Raw genomic sequence first — 19,468 nt, 5'->3', positions numbered from 1 at the left:
AAGGGACAAATCAATCACAGTTTCAGAGGACTGCCTAGCAGGTTGGGGTGTCATTCTTGGAACTGGAGAAAATATGCACATGGAGAAACAGATCTGAATCCTTGGAACTTCTAGTCAGTCTCCAATGATTTACGGGCAAGCCTGGTGAAAAAGAGCTAAACCATAACCTTGAATAGGTAAGGAAAAGTTAGGAATGGGAAGGCAGGATAGACAAGGCACTAGTCACTATATAGTTTTATTGCCCTTCATAGCTTTATAACATTCAATTTAGGCCAATAAACTCATAGAATCTCTTTCATGTAATACATATTTAGAGTGTATTTATGTCTAAGATTATTATGTATTTTCTAGGCTATTTTAGAAATATTTCAGTGAATATTAATATTAGATCTATTTTACATCTATTTTCCTGTAATTATATTTCAGTGTTTAAGGGAATTCATTATATATTCAAAAAATTAGCCTCCTAACTTGTGTTAAAGGGTAGGAGCATTAATAAAAAAGTGTCATCTAAAACTAATGTCAAAGAGAGGTAGCTAGCATTTGGCTTCAATTACCATATTCACATACTAATGATAATTAGCAGTGCTTTAACCCCAAACTTCTTTATTTATACATACTTTTTACTGACTCTTGAGTTCTCAGTGATTTGTTAAAAAATTAGTAGGACTTTATGAGCTTGGTGGATGTCATTTGAATATAATTTTGATAATAGTTTATTAGCATGAAAAATATGAGAATTATATGCTTTTGATCATTGATAGACCCAAAAAACATCCTCATGTATAAGGATTATTAATATCATAAATTAATTAAAAACATGTTCAAATTTGTCATGTGTATTAGCCAGTTTGTTTTACTTAACTTATTTATGGCTATCTAATTATTTTGTTTAGGAAATGAAATTACATGTGCAGTGCTTTTATATTCTCTATTTATGTACATGATAAATATATGAACATATATATGCACAAAGAAAAATTTACTAAACATTTTGAAATCTGAATTTTATGAATATTTACCATATTTAGATTTTCTCCTTTTTTCTGAATTGTTCCTTTTTTAAATAGGGTTATCTGTGTCGGTGGTGATGGATCTGCCAGTGAAGTGGCTCATGGTTTACTTCTTAGAGCCCAAATGGATGCTGGGATAGACACAAATTACATCCTGACACCTGTCAGAACACCACTTCCTCTTGGGATAATACCAGCAGGTAAGAATAGTGGCAGCAGACTCACTGAATTATGCATCTGTCTTAAATTAATCTGTTGTGCTATATGATTTTGAAAGCCCAGGTTACCTCTTAAATAAATAACTGAGAGTTGAGATTGATTGAATATTGACTTTCCATCTTAAAAAATCTTATGTAATGGTACATTCCATAATATTTTATGCATGTACATACACAGACATATACAAATACATAATTTTCTAAAAGTCTTAAAAATCTCAAAAATTTAATTTATCCACTGGTAGAAAAATGTGTTAAAATCAACATTCTATTTATTTTATTATCGCTTTAATACCTTCATATTGGCTCATCGGTATTTTGAGACTTTAAAATGCAATTCATTCAAAGATGCCTTAATACTATTTAGGAAAAATGGTAGGGAACATTAAGACACATTGTGAAGCTTTTACAATGCCAACAAAAATACAATATAATAAATTATATTGTGAGAGACAACCTCTGCTGCAAAGAAGCACATGCATGTTAGGGCAGCTATTTGACCTTCACAGGTCATTTTAGTTGCTATGAATTTGATGGTGGTGTTATGAGATGGAACCTCTCCAACATTTCACTCCATGCAAATTGGACGTGCTTGGGTCACTGTTTCTCTTCATTAGTATTTATACTCCCCAGATAATTTATTAACAGTTATATATCAAAAGCAAGTAGGATGGGTGCACCCAAAGGGATACATTTTTACTAAGTGGGCAGCAGTCTCAAGGCATAAGTTCAATGAGAATATTTTTCTTTTTCTTTTTTTAATAGCTCAGTTTAAAAAAGGAAACCACCACATGACAATTGAGCTTTGTGGGTGTTACAGGTTTAAAAAAAAACTTCTTTTGAACCCATATTATAGGCATACATACTGAATTTTCATTGAAATAATTGGGAAAGGAGCATTAAAAAGCTTCAGCATGTTATCTGAGCGCCAGTTAGAGGTTCTAACTAACTGGTTATAGCTAATGGGAATAGAAAATGATTTACTGGACACATTTGTTTGAGGACTAAAGTCCTACTTCTTACTTTGATAGGCAAAGAATAGGAATCACAAGTGCAGGGCAGGAAGTTTGCAAGCTTCAGAACATGAGGAGACAGTCTGCCTTTGAAGTCATTTGCCTCCTGGAGAGAGACACCCAGAGGGAGAGTGTTTAGTAAATTACTCTACTGAGCCAGCAGACTAAGCTGCTGAATTATGGTCAGAATCAAATGGATCAGATGTGGGGAAGCTTGTATTTGTAATCCTGGCCATTAGCAATGGTGTTTGTTGCTATGGGAACTGGTACTAAGGAACTATACAGAGAGATTCAGGTTGAAGAGAAAAACTAGAAGGACATAAAGATTAAAAAAAAAAAAAACCCATGCAGTTGTTGTAAAACAAGGCTTGATACCCACACTGATGGCTACAAAACAACATAGTCCTAAGGAGTTCATTTAAATAAATTCATGCTTTCTAATTAATTTGGGGAGAATAAAATATTGCCAAGGGACTGTTAATTTCTATGATATTTCAGGCAAAGAACCAAAGTGTAGGTACAGTTTTCATGAGAATTTTAGATATGCTTGACTAGGAAGTCATTACATCACATTTATCTGTTTGGATGTGGGAGACATTAACAGTCTTATGAATATTCATGTTGTCTGGTTAATTAAGTTAATTGTTCTGCAGAAGTGCTTGCACTTCCAAGGACAATTTTTTTTATCACAATTTCTGCTTGGTACCTTCATCAGTCATTCTCTACATGAACTCTGATACTTTTGTCCTTACTCTTCTGCTTTGGCACATTTTAGGGGTGAGGGAGAAGAAGGAGGGAAAGAGGATAATGTTGGCAGCAAAATAACTTCTCATTCCAATTAATATGTTCAATTTGAAGTAGAACATTTATAGCTTTTTTGAGAATGTGTTACACAGTGATTATCCATATTGGGCAATGCTGCCTTTCAATGAATAGACCTCTTTATGAATAAAGTAGTGTTTAAGGCATTGAGAAGTTAAATTTGATCTATAGAATTCGTTTGAGCATTTCACATGTCAACATCTTGAAAGGTCAGCATGGCTGTATAAAATGGTTAGTCATGTTTTTACTATGTCTGACAAAAACAGTGAAACACAGATTGTTGTGATACATATCCCACATGAAAAATTTCTATTCATGATAGTTCTCTTTTACATATGTAAGTTAAGGAAGGAAATACATATGTTGACGGATGTTGATGTTTGTATTACTTTATTGCTACATATTGCATTCATTTTCTCTTTTTCATATCATTAAGTATATTGGCTTTGTGAAATTCCCTTCTTTCTGCAAGGATTTAAGACTGTATCTAAGGACTGGTCAACAAACTAGAACAAAAAGAAATTATTAAGTGAGGCAATTTTTGGCCTCCATATGTTAGTTGTCTTCACCTCGAGGAGTTTTTGCCGCAGAACTGAGGAATAGTTAACAAAAATATCCTTTAAAAGCTAACTAAGGATCTGTGCTATGTCATAATTCAGAGAAGCATTCCCTTATAACATGGAAGGAATAAGCAGTCTTTGTTGCCTTGGTCATGGTGTGTTTCATTCTCCATTGTTCATTACAGCATTACATTATTGCTTTTTAATAGCCTTTCTACAGGAATGTTTTTATAGTCAACTCGTAATTATCTATGGTAATAGAAAGAGGGGACAGCACGGATAATTGAAATCCATAGATAATAAAAGAAATCATTTTAATTAATAGTTTCATTCTCTTCTCCACCAAAACTTTTACCAGAGCTGCTAACGGGATGCATAATGGATTATTTCATCTCCTTTTATTTCTCCCATCCATTCCCAAGTTGGGGGGTGGGGTTCTAATAAGCAAGAGAATGGTCAAAAGACAGGTAGCAGAAGGCCAAAGGATAATTCAAGAGGCCTGAATAATCCACTCCCAGATAATTAGCTCCTCAGTAATCAAGGGTTGTCTGCTTTCGCAGCTATACTGTTACAGAACACCCACAAATCAATTTCTTCTTCATTAGGCCAGCTTTATGTTTTCATTTGGACTGGATATTACTTAAGGACTAGGTAAAGACTATGGCTTCTTTGAACTTAGGACCTCAGTATAGTGCCTTATATTTAATACATACTTATTACAATTTTTATTTATTTAAATGAGTCAGCAATATCCCCATGTAATAGGTTCTTATAAGTTGTTTTTGTGAAGATGATAATCATTTGATAACAGTCTCTCCGAGCTCTGATATTTGGTAATTGTATGATTCTGTTCATAATGTTAGTCTTGGGGGGGGGGGTGAAGTTCCTATTTATTTCTACTGTTCAGCTAGATTAAAATGAATCAGGATGCAAATCTTACTTTGAAATGTTACATATTTTGGAAGTATATTTTTTCCAGTTCCATATCAATTAATGGTATTCTCTAAACCCATATTACTAATGGTACTAATATTAAAGCTCATCTTGATATTATCATTATAATGACAGATCATTTCACTAAGGCTGAATGAAGCCGTTTTTAGATACCCAGCATCTTCTTGTTTTAATATTATCAAGTAAAGAAACTGATTTATCTTGTATTGGAGAAACTTGTCATGAATAGGAACCTATAACTAATGATTTTAAAACAATCTTAAGACATTTGTAGTTAACATGCTATATAATGCATATTAATGTATATATTTGACATCTTGTGTATCAACCCTCTCTACCTGCACAAATGGGCCCATTCCATCTCATTGGCTCTAAAAAGATTCACCTCTCTGTCATCCCCCTTCTTTCACTTATCTTCAGTCTCTCCCTAGTCTACTGGTTCCTTTCCTGCTGCCTATAAACATGCCCATGTCTTGCCCTTCCTCAAAAACCCCTTACTTGATCCTTCCATCCCCACTATCTTCCTAAACCTCTTTTGCCCTTTGTGGCTAAACACCTTGAGAGGGTCATATACAATAGGTCTCTCCCCTTTTTCTCCTCTCATTCTTTTCTTAACCCTTTAAAGTCTGGCTTCTGACCTCACAATTCCACCAAATTTGCTTTCTCCAGGTACCAATGATCTTTTCGTCACTAAATCCAGTTTCTCAGTCCTCATTCTTCTTGACCTTTCTGCAGCTTTTGCCTCTGTTAATAACCCTCTCTTCCTGCTAGGTTTTTGGGACACCAGTCTCTCCTGGTTTTCCTCCTACCTGTCACATTTCTCCCCAGTCTCTTTTGTTGGATCCACATCCAGCTCGTGGATGCCCCTAACTAACCATAGATACCCCACAAAGCTCTTTTCTTCTCCCTCTATACTATTTCAGTTGGGTATCTCATCAGCTCCCATGAGTTTAATTGCCGTATCTTTGCTGATGATTCTCAAATCTACCTAGTCTGCCCTAACCTCTCAGCTGACTTCTAGTTTTACATCTCTAATTGCCTTTCAGACATCTTGAATTGTATTTCCAGTAGACATCTTAAATATAACATGCCCAAAACTGAACAAATTATTTCCATGCTAAATTCCCCCTCCCAGACTTTTCTATTACTGTCCAGGACATCACCATCTTCTCAGTCCTTTAGCCTCACAATCTAGGTATTGTCCTTGACTCTTCACTATCTCTCATGATCCCCTTTCTCCCACTCATATCCAGTCTGTTGCTAAGGCCTGTTGATTTCACCATTGCATCATCTCTCAGATACACTCCCTTGTCTCTTATGCCAACATCCTGGTTCAAGCCCTCATCATCTCATGCCTGGACTATTGGATGCCTGCTAATGGATCTATCTGCTTCAGATCTCCCCAGCTCATCCTCCATTCAGCCACCAAACTAATTTTCCTAATGCTCAGGCCCTACCATGTCACTTTGCCCTTCCATAAACTCCAGTGTCTCCCTTCCAGCCCCAGGATCCTCTGTTTGGTGTTAAAAGCCCATCATGATCTACCCCTACTTACCTTTCCAGCCTTCTTACACTTTATGACTGGCCATGGACTTTGAAATACAGTGGCACTTGGCCTCCTTGCCCTTCCACAAACAATGCAGTTTATCTCTTGGCTGCAGGTACTTTCTCTCACTGTCCCCCAGGCCTGTAATATTCTCTTTCCTCATCTCTGCCTCTTGACTTCCCAGACGTCTTTCAAGTCCCAGCTAAAACCTCACCTTCTACAGAAAGGCTTGCAGTTCCTTTTCTCTGTGACCTATTTCAATTGATCCTGTATATAGCTTGTTTGTATATGTATTTGTTTGCACCAGAGACTCTCTTTTGCCTCTTTCTGTATCTTTAGTGCTTATCAGATGCCTGTCACATAATGGGTACTTAATAACTGCTTATTAACTGATTGACTATCCTTTTTTTGTCCTCCTTTTTCTTGATTAATCATTCTTAAAATCTTTTGAAGAGGATCCCCTTTTTCCTTGTCACACAGTAGTGTTTTTGGTTTTTTTTTTATTGTGAAAGTATACTATTAGTATATTACAGTATTATATTAGTATTATACAGACTATTATTTGCTACTAATAATATATTTTGGGTCAATAATTTAGTTATAAAACAGTCAGTTCTAAATCACATACATTATTCCTGTCAAGTTTAGTACACAATTTTGATGCATTTGTTTCCATTACTATAAACATGCCCAGAAAAAGGTAGTTAAGAGCATGAGAGAAAGTACATCTTGTACTGAAGAGAGTGTCTAGGAATGTAGCATCCTTTATAGTTAGCCAGATTTCCATCAGTGCAAGAAAATGGAAGGAGTATGAGAGAAAAGCATATCTAGTATAATTGGATATTTGTTAACAATAGAATAAAAATTCCAAAAGACAAATTGAAAGAGGGGGGCAAAGCAAGACAAGTATTCTAGAGGGGTCAGCCCGAGGCACATGGAATCAAAGGAACTAGGAGGAGTAACAGGGAAAGATAAGTTTTGAGCATTCTGGTTGATGTTTATCAGCCTTCCCAGGAAGTATTGATAGCTCTCCCCTTCTTAGTGTGGTAATGAATGATTGGAAATGTTTTTCTTTTCTTTATTCTCTAAGGTGTCTGAGGTACTCATCCAAGTCTATGCCTGTGAGGTGTTTGCCCCTGAGGCCTGATGTTTGGACCCTCTTATAATAATTTTTCATAGCATTTCAAAGCTTAGGCATGATTGATTTTCCCACCCTTCCTAATAAGCAGGATTGCTCACAGACCCTATCTCTCTTGTAATGGAGAACTTTGGAATTGTTGATTTTCTCATTACTACCTTCCTCTAGGTTCTAGTCCTAGGCTGGTTGATAAGCGGCTTTATCCACAGTGGAAAAAAGGCTTAGTGTTATACCCTCTATGGTTAATTGAATATGTTTTCTTGTTGATTTATTTATTTGAAGAGCCAAAATCAAATGATCATATATAACTGTAGCTAAATAGAGATACAAATACCATGTAATTTAAGAGGTGGGAAAAAGTTAGTTGTTAAACAGGTTCTTTCTAAAGGTAAATAATGTGTTTTTAATGTAGGGTCTAGTTTCTTGCTTTCTTTTTTTTTTTTTAAAGCAATCAGGGTTAAGTAACTTGCTCAAGGTTACACGGCCAGTTATTTCTGGGTGTGGTGCTGAGTATCTGAGCCCAGATTTGATCCAGGTCATCCCAACACTGGAGCCGGTGCTCTTACTCGCTGAGCCACCTGGCCGCCCCTAAGCAATTAGGGTTAAGTAAGTTGCTCAAGGTTACACAGCCAGGTGTTTCTGGGTGGGTGCTAAGTGTCTGAGCCCGGGATTCGATCTCCAGGTCTTCTCAACACTGGAGCTGGTGCTCTTACTTGCTGTGCTACCTGGCCTCCCCCTTGCTTTGGTTTTTTAAACAACAATTTTGCCCATCTCGGGTGATGTAGATGATTTATTTAAAGACTGAGGTGACTTCTGATTGATGTTAGTATCCGAAATATTCCAACTGCCTTTTTATAAGGCCTTTTGAGGTTAAATATAGTTTATGTTAAAGATATACAGACTATTTGTGATAGAAACTATTATTCAAAAATAATAATGAATTCACAGGAGAGTTTTTCAAGTATGCATTGCTAGATGAAAGTGGCCCTTTGTTAAGCTTCTTTGTGAGTGTATGTGTGTATGTGGGGGGGGTGGTTACTGGTTGAGGGATTAGGAAAAAATATTCATTTTTCTGGCCAAAAATATTACTTAAGTACTAATATGTGATTTTGATATTTAATTGTTTTCTAAATTCTTTCTTTCATTGTCAACTTTTGCTCAATTTGGCAGGTTCTACTAATGCACTGGCACATTCGCTTTATGGAATTACTCACATAGTGACAGCAACGTTACATATCATAATGGGTAAGAATTGCTTCATATTTTAGAAGGGTATTTTTATTTTATGTAACATAAATAATAGTACTTCAGTTTTTGTTATTCAGCTGTTTCAGCCATATCTGACTCTTTGTGACTCCATTTGAAGTTTTCTTGAAAAAGATACTGAAGGGGTTTGCCATCTCCTTCTCCAGCTCATTTTACAGATGAAGAAACCTTAACAATAGGGTTAAGTGACTTGCTTAAAGTCACACAGCTAGTAAATATCTGAGGCCAAATTTGAACCTAGGAAGATTAGTCTTTCTGACTTCAGGTCCCCACTCTATCCACTCTACCACCTAGCTGTCCAGTACTTCAGTTATGAGAGCAAAAAGTGCAAGACTTGAACACAATCTCTAAGATTCTCCTGAAAGATTTTTTGCTTCTTAAAAATGTCAAGTAATAAAATTGTTAAACATCAAACTTAGGACTATTATTTCAAGTTTTTCCTTCATAAGGGGAAGAATATTTGTTAAAAGTCGCGAAAAGAACAGAATACATTTGTATACTCTTACCTGTATATACATATATATGTATATACACATATATATTTATATTTATAGGTATATGTATATATATATATATGTGTGTGTGTGTGTGTGTGTGTGTGTGTACATACACACATACTTTGGGGTGCAAGCTGAGTTTATTTTTGAAGTAAAAGGAAAGATCATCTCAGACAAGTGGGATTTCATTGAACTCTTACCTTAAATCTAAAGGGCAACATAACTCAGATAAGTGAAAACCAAATATGCTGTAAAATAAAGCCATTCTAGCCTTCTGCAGCCTCACTATCCATATTGTGATCATCTTTGAACCACAGGATTAGCAGACATGTATTTTGCCTTAGTCACTGCCTCCTCTTGGCTGTGATGGAGAACCCAATGGAAATTTCATTCATTGGAGATACACCTGGAAAAGACCATTCATTATGCTCCAGAGGAGCTCAAGATAGCTGTTATATTGAATTCTTTAAACACAGTGTTCCAGATTGATTATCTGCTTGTGAAAATTCACAATACTGCTTTTACTTTCTTATTTCACTGTGCTGATATTTCAGGACATATGCAACCAATAGACGTCTGCACATTCAGTAGTACTGGCAAGTTTCTTCGCTTTGGATTCTCAGCTATGTTTGGCTTTGGTGGAAGGACTTTGGCTTTGGCAGAAAAATATCGTTGGATGCCCCTTAATCAAAGGAAAGATTTTGCTATGATTAAGACGCTAGCAAGCCTCAAGTAAGTATTTTCCTAGATCTCTAGAATGCAGTGTTTAGTACAGTACAATATATGAGAGAGATGTTCACATCCCCATAACACTGCACAGTCTATAATAAAGCTTATTGTCTTTTAGACCTGAGGACTATGAAATATCATTTTTACCTGTAAAAGCCTTTCAGGACTTCCAGGAAGTCAGTAGGTATGTAACTCCGTGTGTGTTTATGTGTGTACGTATTATTTGGCTAGACCTGTGACTGGTATCAGGAACTGCCAATGAGGAAACTTCTTTAACCATTGCAGAGTCACACCTGACTGCAAGATTGAATCACAGACAATTTCCTAGGTTATTTGAAAAGTTAAGTGACTTGCTTAAGGTCACACATTCAAGATGTGTCACAATATTTGAACCTCTATCTTCCCGACTGAGCCTGACTCTGTTCAGAACATCAGGTCATCTTGAATCTATGTCTTTCTGACTTTAAAGTAAGACCTCTGCCTTTTGCGACATGATGCCCCTCCCTCTGCTGTTTCCCTCCCTGAAGAAATGTGAGGAAAAGCCAATTGAGGGCAGGTTTGACCCTGGTCCCAATAACTCATGGATGTAACTTGAATTTTTCACTTTGTTTTATAAGAAAACACAACTTTTGAATGAAATGGGAGGCAGAAGTAGAAACATGGCTCAGGAATGAATAGAGTGGTACCCACTTTTTATTCTTCACTCCTACAAGGGACTGGACTCAGGTTATTATGGGATAGGTGTGGAGGATCAGTGGGGAGGGCCCTCTGCACTTTGACCCTTTTCTCCTCACCAAACTATACGTTCTAAGAAGTTAATTTCATTGTCCTGCACTCCTGGAAGAGTACATGTTGATCATTTACAATATTTCTGGGTTAGTTATTTTCATACACATACATATACACAAATTCTCTAGATAAACATAATTATCCAAAATGGTTTGCTTTAGAGGATTTAATCCTGTAATCATGTACTTAGTACTGCTATGTGATTGACTCTGAGGATATACAAAGAAAAATGATATGGCCTTTTTTCTCAGGGAGTTTAAAGTCTGTCGGAGGTATAAATTAGGTTGGCAGGTAAATAAATACAATTTCAACAGGAAGAGAGGTAATAATATTTTTTTTTTTGCAAAGCAGGATATTATTGAACATTTATTTTGTACTTTTTGTTCTACAGTCATTCCCCCCCCCCCAGCTCTACCATAAAGGTGTAAAACCATAAGGCTGTCATAAATTATAAACTTATATAAGGTAGGGTGTGATTGAAGAAAAGGAGCGATCCAGATAAAATTTTTAGGAGAACTTCAGTTGGGAGAAGGCAGATAGAAGTAGAGACAAGCAAATTAATATGAAAGATGTGAAGGTATAATTTAGGAGACTTAGCAACTAATCAGATATAGATGGCAAAGGAGAGGGAATGATCACAGATGACGGAGGCTTCAGGTCTAGGACGCTAGTAGGATATCATCGACAAGAATAGGGACTTGGGGAAGAAGAGCAATCAGGGGAGAAGATGGAGATACTGGTTTTGGAAAGGTTGAATTTTAGACTATGGTATGCTATACAGATAAGAGATCTTCAGTAGATAGTTGGTAATATTGTATTGACTTTCATGAGAGAGAAAGGAGTAAGATATATAGATTTGAAAGTGATTTGAATAAATAAAGGAGTGGGAGCAAATGGGTTCACCAAAAAAAGAAAAGGTAGAGGCAGAAGAAAAAAATGGCACCCATAGTTAAGAATTTGAGAAGAATATAATTTACCAAAAGTGGTTGAAGAACATTCTTACATCACATGGTTGCCTTCTTCTACCATACTCTTCTATTTTTGAATGACACTAGCAATCTCCAAATATATTATCACCATATACTACAATTTGAATTGTTTATGCATTTTGCCTTAAAAAGTTAACTATTCTTAGAAAAAAAGATGTATTTAGTTTCATTTAAAATCTTTTAGTTTATATTTAGTATATCCAGTTTTTTTCACACAATGCATTTTTCTTTTTAGAAATGAAGATAGAACAACAAAATCTGGTATGTTCCAAAATGGTCTCTGTGAAATTAAAAAAAAGATATTTCCAATATATTGTTATAGTAAACCAGTGAAGTAATTATTTTTTCATGACTTTTAGACTACAACGACCAGTGGCAGAAGATTCAGGGTCATTTCCTAAACATCAGCATCATGACAATCCCTTGCTGTTGTTCAATGGCACCAGAAGGCTTGGCTTCTAATACCAGGTCAGTAAAAATCTAAAAGGATTAAAATTATATTTATAAATTTTGATGCCTCCCTCTAAGACCATTGAATTTTCTCCCCAGAATACCTGCTATTGTCCTTAACGACTTGTTATCACATCATAGTGGGGGCTGTCTCAGCCTCCAATCTCAGAGATAATCACTGTTTGATATCTGTAAAATGAGGACAATTGTTCAATGAGATTTTTTGCAAAATCTGTGATCCCGTAAGTGTGGAAAGCTGGGAAGCTACTGAGATAGTATTTCCCTCTATTGCTGTAGATTTGTATACCAAGTATCAGAAAATAGATGAATGTAATAACTTTGGTCCAACAATGAATTAATAATAATAACTTCAGCAAAACTGCAGGCTGCAAAATAAGTCCATTAAAAAAAATCAACAGCATTTTTGTACAATAATAATGAAATACAAAAGGCAATAATTGAAATTCAAAATAACCAAAGAATTCATAAACTACTCTTAATATTTGTGCAAAACCAATTATAAAATTTTCCTTAGAGAAAGAAACAAATTGTGGGAGGAATATTCAGTGCTTTTAGCAAGGTGTTGCCAATATAATAAAAAATGACAGTACAATTAATGATAATATTCATCTTAATGCTATACCAATTAAACTATCAAAAGGATACTTTACAGATTTTGATAAAATAACATTATTTTGGAGTAATAAAAGATCTAGATATGAAAGGAAATAATGAAAAAAGGTAAGAATGAAGGGAGAAAGAATAACACTTGCAGACCTCAAACTATAATATAAAGCATTCATTAAAACCGTTTAGTAGTTTTTAAAAAATAGAGAAGTAGAACAATGGAAGACTAGACAAGAGAGAATCAGAAATAATGGAACCCAATAATCCAGTGCTTGGATAACTCCAAAACATAAATTACTTAGGAAAATATTAACTATTTAATAAGAACTGCCTAGAAAACTAGAAAGCAGTCTATCAGAAATTAGGTTTAGATCAAACTCATACAAAATTCTACAATAAATTAAATATGGATACATAGCCTCAGTGTTAAAGATAATATCAAAAAATTAGAAAAAATATTATAGATCATAGACCTTTCACTGCTATGGGTACTTAACAAAATAAGAGTAATAGCAATGTTAAAAGATTTTTTTAATAATATATGAAATTTAAAAGGATTTACACAAACAAGATTAATAAATAGTCAGCTGGGAATAAATCTTTGTACTAATTTTCTTGGATAAAGGTGTGGCATCCAAAATATATAGTCAACTAACTAAACATACGAGACCAAAAATCATTCCACAATAGATAAATGGTCAAATATATAACCAAACAGTTCTCAAAAGAAGAATTGCAAATTCTTAATGAACATATGAAAGAAAATTCCACAGAACTAACAACAAATAAGAAAAATTCAAATCACAACATGCCTGAGGTTTTGCCTCATGCTCAATAAATTGGCAAGAAGACAGAGGATAAAAATCATTTATGTTGGAGAGTTGTAGAAAGAGAACCACACTAATACATTGTTGGTAGAGGTATGAATTAGTACAACCATTCTGGAGAGCAATTTGGAATTATGTAAATAATGTGACTAAAATGTCTATACTTTGACTTGAAGGTTCTTCTGCTAGGTAAGGAGGTAATTGATAAAAAGAAAGTCTCCATAAACTCCAAATATTCATATCATCACTTTTTTATATTAGCAAAGTACTAGAAACAAAGTAAATGCCAATTGATTGGGAAATGGCTAAATTGTGATACATCAATTTAATGGAAAATGACTTGTGCTATCAGAAATGATGATTAGGATGAACACACAGGAGCATGGAAAGACTTACAAGAACTGGTACAAAGTATAATAAAACAGAACCACAAAGAAGCAATAGGCACCATGCATGACTATGCCAACATAAATAGAAAGAACAATCACAAAACAATTAAAAATGAACATTGTAAAATTATAGAGAATAAGCCTGGCCCCAAAGAAGAGATGTGAGAAAACACTTCCTTTGCAGAGGTGGGATTGTAAGAGTGTTTAAAAGGCATTGATCATTTTTTCTGACTTTTACTTATATCTTTAAAATAAAATGCCTTGTTATTAGACATGACTCTCTTGGAGTGTTAGGGTAATTCAGGCAATGTAAAAACAAAATATATCAATAAAAACGTACTTAGAAATAACTTTGGTCAACAAATACTAAAAATAAAATTGTGTTCTTTTTGTAAAGTAAAGCCTAAAACACTACACAGAACATGGTGGTAAAAATAAATTAAATGGAGGTAGTATGGTGTGGTAAAAAGTACAGTTTTTAGATTCACAAAATTGGGGTTCTACTCCCAGATTGTCCTCCAACTAGTTGTGATGTTGGACAACTTATATGAATTTCTTCTTTTTAAAAAAGATTTATTTATTTATTTTTAGTTCTCAACATTCATTTCCACAAGATTTTGAGTTACAATTTTTCTCCCCATCTTTCTGCTACCCTCCACTCCAAAAAGCAAGCCCACTGAATACCTCTTCCCCCAATCCATCCTCCCCTATATCCTCCCCCATCGCCCCTCCCTAACTTTCTAGAAGGGCAAGACAGACCTCTATATCCCAGTGCCTGTACATCTTATTTCCCAGTTGCATGTAAAAAACAATTTTTTAAACATTTGTTTTTAAAACTTTGAGTTCCAGATTTGTTCTCTTCCTCCTTCCTTACCCACCCCCACTGGGAAGATAAGCAGTTTAATATAGATTGTACATGTGCAGTTACCCAAATCATTTCCATAGTTGGCATATTGTGAAAGACCATCTATAATTTCCTCCATCTTATCCCGCCCCTCACTTATTCCATTTTCTCCTTTGACCCTATCCTTTTTAAAAAATGTTTGCTTCTAACAAACCTCTCCCCCAATCTGCCCTCTCTTTTATCATCCCCCCTCTTATCCCTTACTGCCCTGTTTTCCTGTAGGGTAAGATACCCAATTGAGTGTGTGTTATTCCCTCCTTAAGCCAAATTCAATGAGAATAAGATTGTTCCATTCCCTTTCACCTTCCTGTTTGTCCTCTCCATTGTAACAGTTTTCTCTTGCCTCTTTTATATGAGATAATTTACTCTATCTCCTCCTTTCTCCTGCTCCCAATAAATTCCTCTCTCACCTCTTAATTTTATTTTTTAAATATTATCCCTTCATATTGAACTCATCCTGTGCCTTCTGTCTATGTATACGTGAACATACATATGCCCACACTCAACATATATATTTATATACACATGCACCCTCCTATATATACATATATGTATGTGTCTATACATACACACACACACGTATTCCCTTCAATTATCCTCATGCTGAGAACAGTCTTATGAGGTACAATGATCATTTTTCCATGTAGGAATGTAAATAGTTAAACTTTAATAAGTTCTTATGATTTCTTTTTCCTGTTTACCTTCTCATGCTTCTCTTGCTTCTTGTATTTGAAAGTCAGATTTTCTGTTCAGCTCTGTTTTTTTTTTCATCAAGAATGCTTGAAAACCCTCTATTTCATTGAATGACCATATTTTCCCCTGAAGCATCAGTTTTGCTGGGTAGGTGATTCCTGGTTTTAATCCTAGCTCCTTTGACCTCTAGAATGTCCAAGCCCCTCAATCCCTTAATGTAGAAGCTGCTAGTTCTTGTGTTATCCTGATTGTGTTTCCACAATACTCAAATTGTTTCTTCTGACTGCTTGTGATATTTTCTCCTTGACCTGGGAATTCTAGAATTGGCTATAATATTCCTAGGAGTTTACTTTTTGGGATTTTTTTCAAGAGGCAATTGGTGAATTCTTTCGATTTTTATTTTGCCCTCTGGTTCTAGAATATCAGGGCAATTTTGCTTGATAATTTCTTGCAAGATGGTATCTAGGCTCTATTTTTGATCATGGCTTTCAGGTAGTCCAATAATTGTCAAATTATCTCTCCTAGATCTATTTTTCAGTGGTTTTCCCAGTGAGATATTTCATATTGCCTTCTATTTTTTTCATTTGTTTGGATCTGTTTTATAGTATCTTGATTTCTCATAAAGTCATTAGCTTTCAGTTGCTCAAATCTCATTTTGAAGGAGTTATTCTCTTCAGTGAGTTTTTGAAATTCCTTTTCCATCTGGCAAATTCAGCTTTTTAAGGTATTCTTCTCCTCATTGGCTTTTTGAGCCTCTTTTGCCATATGGGTTAGTCTATTTTTTAAGGTATTATTTTCTTCAGTGTATTTTTTGGGTCTCCTTTAGTAGGTTGTTGACTCGCTTTTCATGATTTTCTTGCATAATTCTCATTTCTCCTCCTAATTTTTCCTCTATGTCTCTTGATTTTCAAAATCCTTCTTGAGCTCCTCCATGGCCTGTAAGCAGTTCATATTTTTCTTAGATGCTTTTGATGCAGGACTTCTGAATTTGCTGTCTTCCTCCCGCTCCATGCCTTGATCCTTTTTGTCCCCAAAAGAGAAATCTATGGTTTGATTATGTTTCCTGGGCTTGCTCATCTTACCAGTCAGTTGCTCGACTTTTGAGTGCTTTGCCACAGTAGAACTCTGCTTCCAGAATGGAGGAAGCTGTGTCCCAAATTGCTGGGGTTTTCACAGCTACTGGAGCTATTAGTTGGACATTCTCTCTACAGACACCACAAGGTCTGGCTCACTGGTCACACACCCCAGGGCCACCACCCAAGACCATGATCCAGATCCAAGCAGGTTAAATCAAGAGTGATTACCTTCTGAATGGTCATTTGGTCCTCTTGCAATCTGCAAGCCAGGAGCTCCTGAGACAGCCAGGCAAAGGTGGCTGTAGCCAGTATGCCTCCACATGCTTCTTTCCCCAGGAGCAGGGGCTGGACTCTGCTCTTGGTCCCCTTGTTCCCACAAAGTTCCGCACTGTCCTTTAACTTTCTTTTTGGCATTTATGGGTTGATAATTCTGGTAACCACCATAGCTGCTGGTGATTCTCTCTTCTGAAGTCTGCTCAGGCCCACTGCTGGTCGGGGCCACCCTGGGGCAGGGAACCACTCTCATGGGGCTGTGCTCAGCTCCCAGCCTGGAGCGATAGATTCTTCCTGTTGGACTGTGGGACTTCTTTCCGCAGGAGTTTTGTTTCTCTTTGTGACTTTGTGGGTTCTGTAGCTCTAAAGTTTGTTTAAAGTCATTCTTTTACATGTATTGGAAGTGATTGGAGGGGAGCCCACATGAAGTTTGTGCTTTTACTCCACCATCTTGGCTCCACCCCTATCAATTTCTTCTTTTGTAAATTGAGGGGGTTAGACTAGATAATCTGCAAATTCATGAAGTTCTATAATTCTATGAATTCTTAAATTGAAGAGCTTTTATTTACCTGTTGGACTATTTCTAAACTTTTTTCATTGAAATAGTATTATAATCATTTAAGTGAGCATTAGTAATATTTAATGTGTAATCAAAAACTCTCCCCATTAGTTATTTTTTCAAGTTATTTTATGCCTCTGCACATAAATACGCATTTAAGTCACAAAAACACTTAAATATTTACATATTTTGAACTTAATGAGTAATTATTATTTTTTTAAAATTCAGGACAATGACATTCAAACTTGGCCAAAAAGTTTAAAATTATCAAATGGATGTGGATGTCAAAAGTCCACTACCTTTAATGCCAACCACAGTAATATCTTCTGGATGCCTTAAATTAAAAACTTGAGGTTACCCTTTCCCATTTGAACCCAAAGCTCTGTAGAATTGTGTATTTTTCTTTATTGAGGTATATTGGGCTGCAATTGAGTTAAATACAGTCATAACCCCAAAATTACCCTTTCTCAGTCCTTTTTTTTTTTTTACTAGCACTGAACTCCCCTGACCTCTCTACCTGCTTTGGAGATTCTGAATGTCTGACTAAAAAAATACTCATTATGATTAGTGGTTTTTCCCATTATCCCTTTAACTATGAATTCCTAGTAATTTTATGAAATGATAGTTGTGCAGAATGTATTGATTTCCTTTTCATGGAGATTTTTAGTAAAAGAGGCTTTTGAAGAAAAAGTTAATTCATAAGCAGAATTGATTAGAAATGGTCCATCAGTAGTTTTAAAATGTCACTGCAAAGTATTAAAATACAGAATAAGATAATATTGTTAAATTGATTTTCCTCACATCTGTTAATAAATGCCGTGTTTATATGAAAGGAACTGTATAGATTCCTTTTTTTGTGCTAGAATTCTAAACTAGATACTAAATTAGATCTCTTAAAGTAAAACAAAAATATTTAATTTACAGATTAAATAATGGAAGTATGGCTCTTACTATTGCACGAAACACTTCTCGACCAGAGTTTGTAAAACATCTGAAAAGATATGCCAGTTTAAGAAACCAGGTATAGTAAATCCTTCTTGGTTATCCTGTAAAAAAACAAAACAAACCTGTTAATCATGGATGGAACTCTACTGCCAGTACTCACATAGATGTCCTTCCTTAAGAAGGCTTAGTTTCTTGTCTGAATATATTAGCCCCTTCTTATCTGAGTTTGGAAATCACTAATCAGTCTAATAGAGATTAGCCTCCTTAGGACCATCTGCTATAGCTCATTCCTGTGTAATTTCCATTAGATTTCAAAAGGGAGTATAAATCTATCAAACTCAGGAAAAACAAAGAATTCTTTTACTGAAGTATGGAGCAAATTGAGATTAACAGTGTGCCGTCATGTATAGTTGCCACCCTTTGGAAAGAAAAGAAATCTTTTTTCAAATCAAATGTTCTTTGGAAGAGAACACGATGAAATTCAAAATTTTGGTTGTTGATATTATGGCAACAGATTTTCTTTTATATTGTGCCCTTCAGATTTCTCAGATATTCTCGTGTAAATGAGCATACATTCAGCAGTTAGCAGAAATGTACTGATCCAAAATTCACAGCATTTCAAATGTAAACATTATTTAGCTTGACATTTGGAACTAGAACAAATTTTATTTTTTTTTTTACCACTCAAAGGATTCATTATATCTTAAAGAGCCAAATTGGGGAATCTAAATCATAATCCTTCTTACAACCATATAATGCAATGGCTAAAAGATTGAGCTACAAATATGAAGAAATCAGTAAATTTCTAAAACTTTTTTTTTAAAGCAATTGGGGTTAAGTAACTTGCTCAAAGTTACACGGCCAGTTATTTTGTGTGGGTGTTAAGTATCTGAGGCCAGAACCGATCCCGGGTCTCCCGACTCCGGGGCCGGCACTCTTACTCACTGTGCCACCTAGCTGCCCCCTGGAACTTTTTTTAATTTCAGCTATAGGGACACCAGGTCTTCCTAACTTTAAATTCAACATGATTTTAACTGTGCTATGTTGACACTATGTAGTGCCCATCATATTCTGCTCAGGAATATAAAGTTTATATGGTAGGTTAGAAAGCTTCCCCTCAGTCTCCATAAATAAAGCATCTAAAGGGAAGCCAAGATATAAAAACATAGATACAACACAAAATGTGTTATT

General features: G+C 35.4%; 1 protein-coding gene across 3 annotated transcripts in view; it reads left to right on the top strand.

The window, feature by feature from the left end:
* Nucleotides 1–19,468, top strand: part of CERKL (ceramide kinase like) — a 182,474-nt gene that overhangs the window by 148,749 nt on the left and 14,257 nt on the right. For 2 of the 3 annotated variants that reach the window (XM_069068573.1, XM_069068570.1), the window contains 7 exons: nucleotides 1,071–1,213; nucleotides 8,435–8,509; nucleotides 9,582–9,759; nucleotides 9,875–9,940; nucleotides 11,770–11,795; nucleotides 11,894–12,002; nucleotides 18,257–18,353. In XM_069068573.1, the coding sequence (XP_068924674.1) occupies nucleotides 1,071–1,213; nucleotides 8,435–8,509; nucleotides 9,582–9,759; nucleotides 9,875–9,940; nucleotides 11,770–11,795; nucleotides 11,894–12,002; nucleotides 18,257–18,353 (694 nt within the window). Of the gene's footprint in view, nucleotides 1–1,070; nucleotides 1,214–8,434; nucleotides 8,510–9,581; nucleotides 9,760–9,874; nucleotides 9,941–11,769; nucleotides 11,796–11,893; nucleotides 12,003–18,253; nucleotides 18,354–19,468 lie in introns of all 3 variants that reach the window. The other variant, XM_069068571.1, reaches the window with a different exon arrangement.

This window comes from Petaurus breviceps, unplaced genomic scaffold (genome assembly GCF_028583685.1).
Source record: "Petaurus breviceps papuanus isolate PSGF00001 unplaced genomic scaffold, PetGlider_PUasm1.0 90763, whole genome shotgun sequence".
NCBI lineage: Eukaryota > Metazoa > Chordata > Mammalia > Diprotodontia > Petauridae > Petaurus > Petaurus breviceps.
The sequence above is the reverse complement of the archived record's forward strand: the minus strand, read 5'-3'. Positions and strand labels throughout refer to the sequence as shown.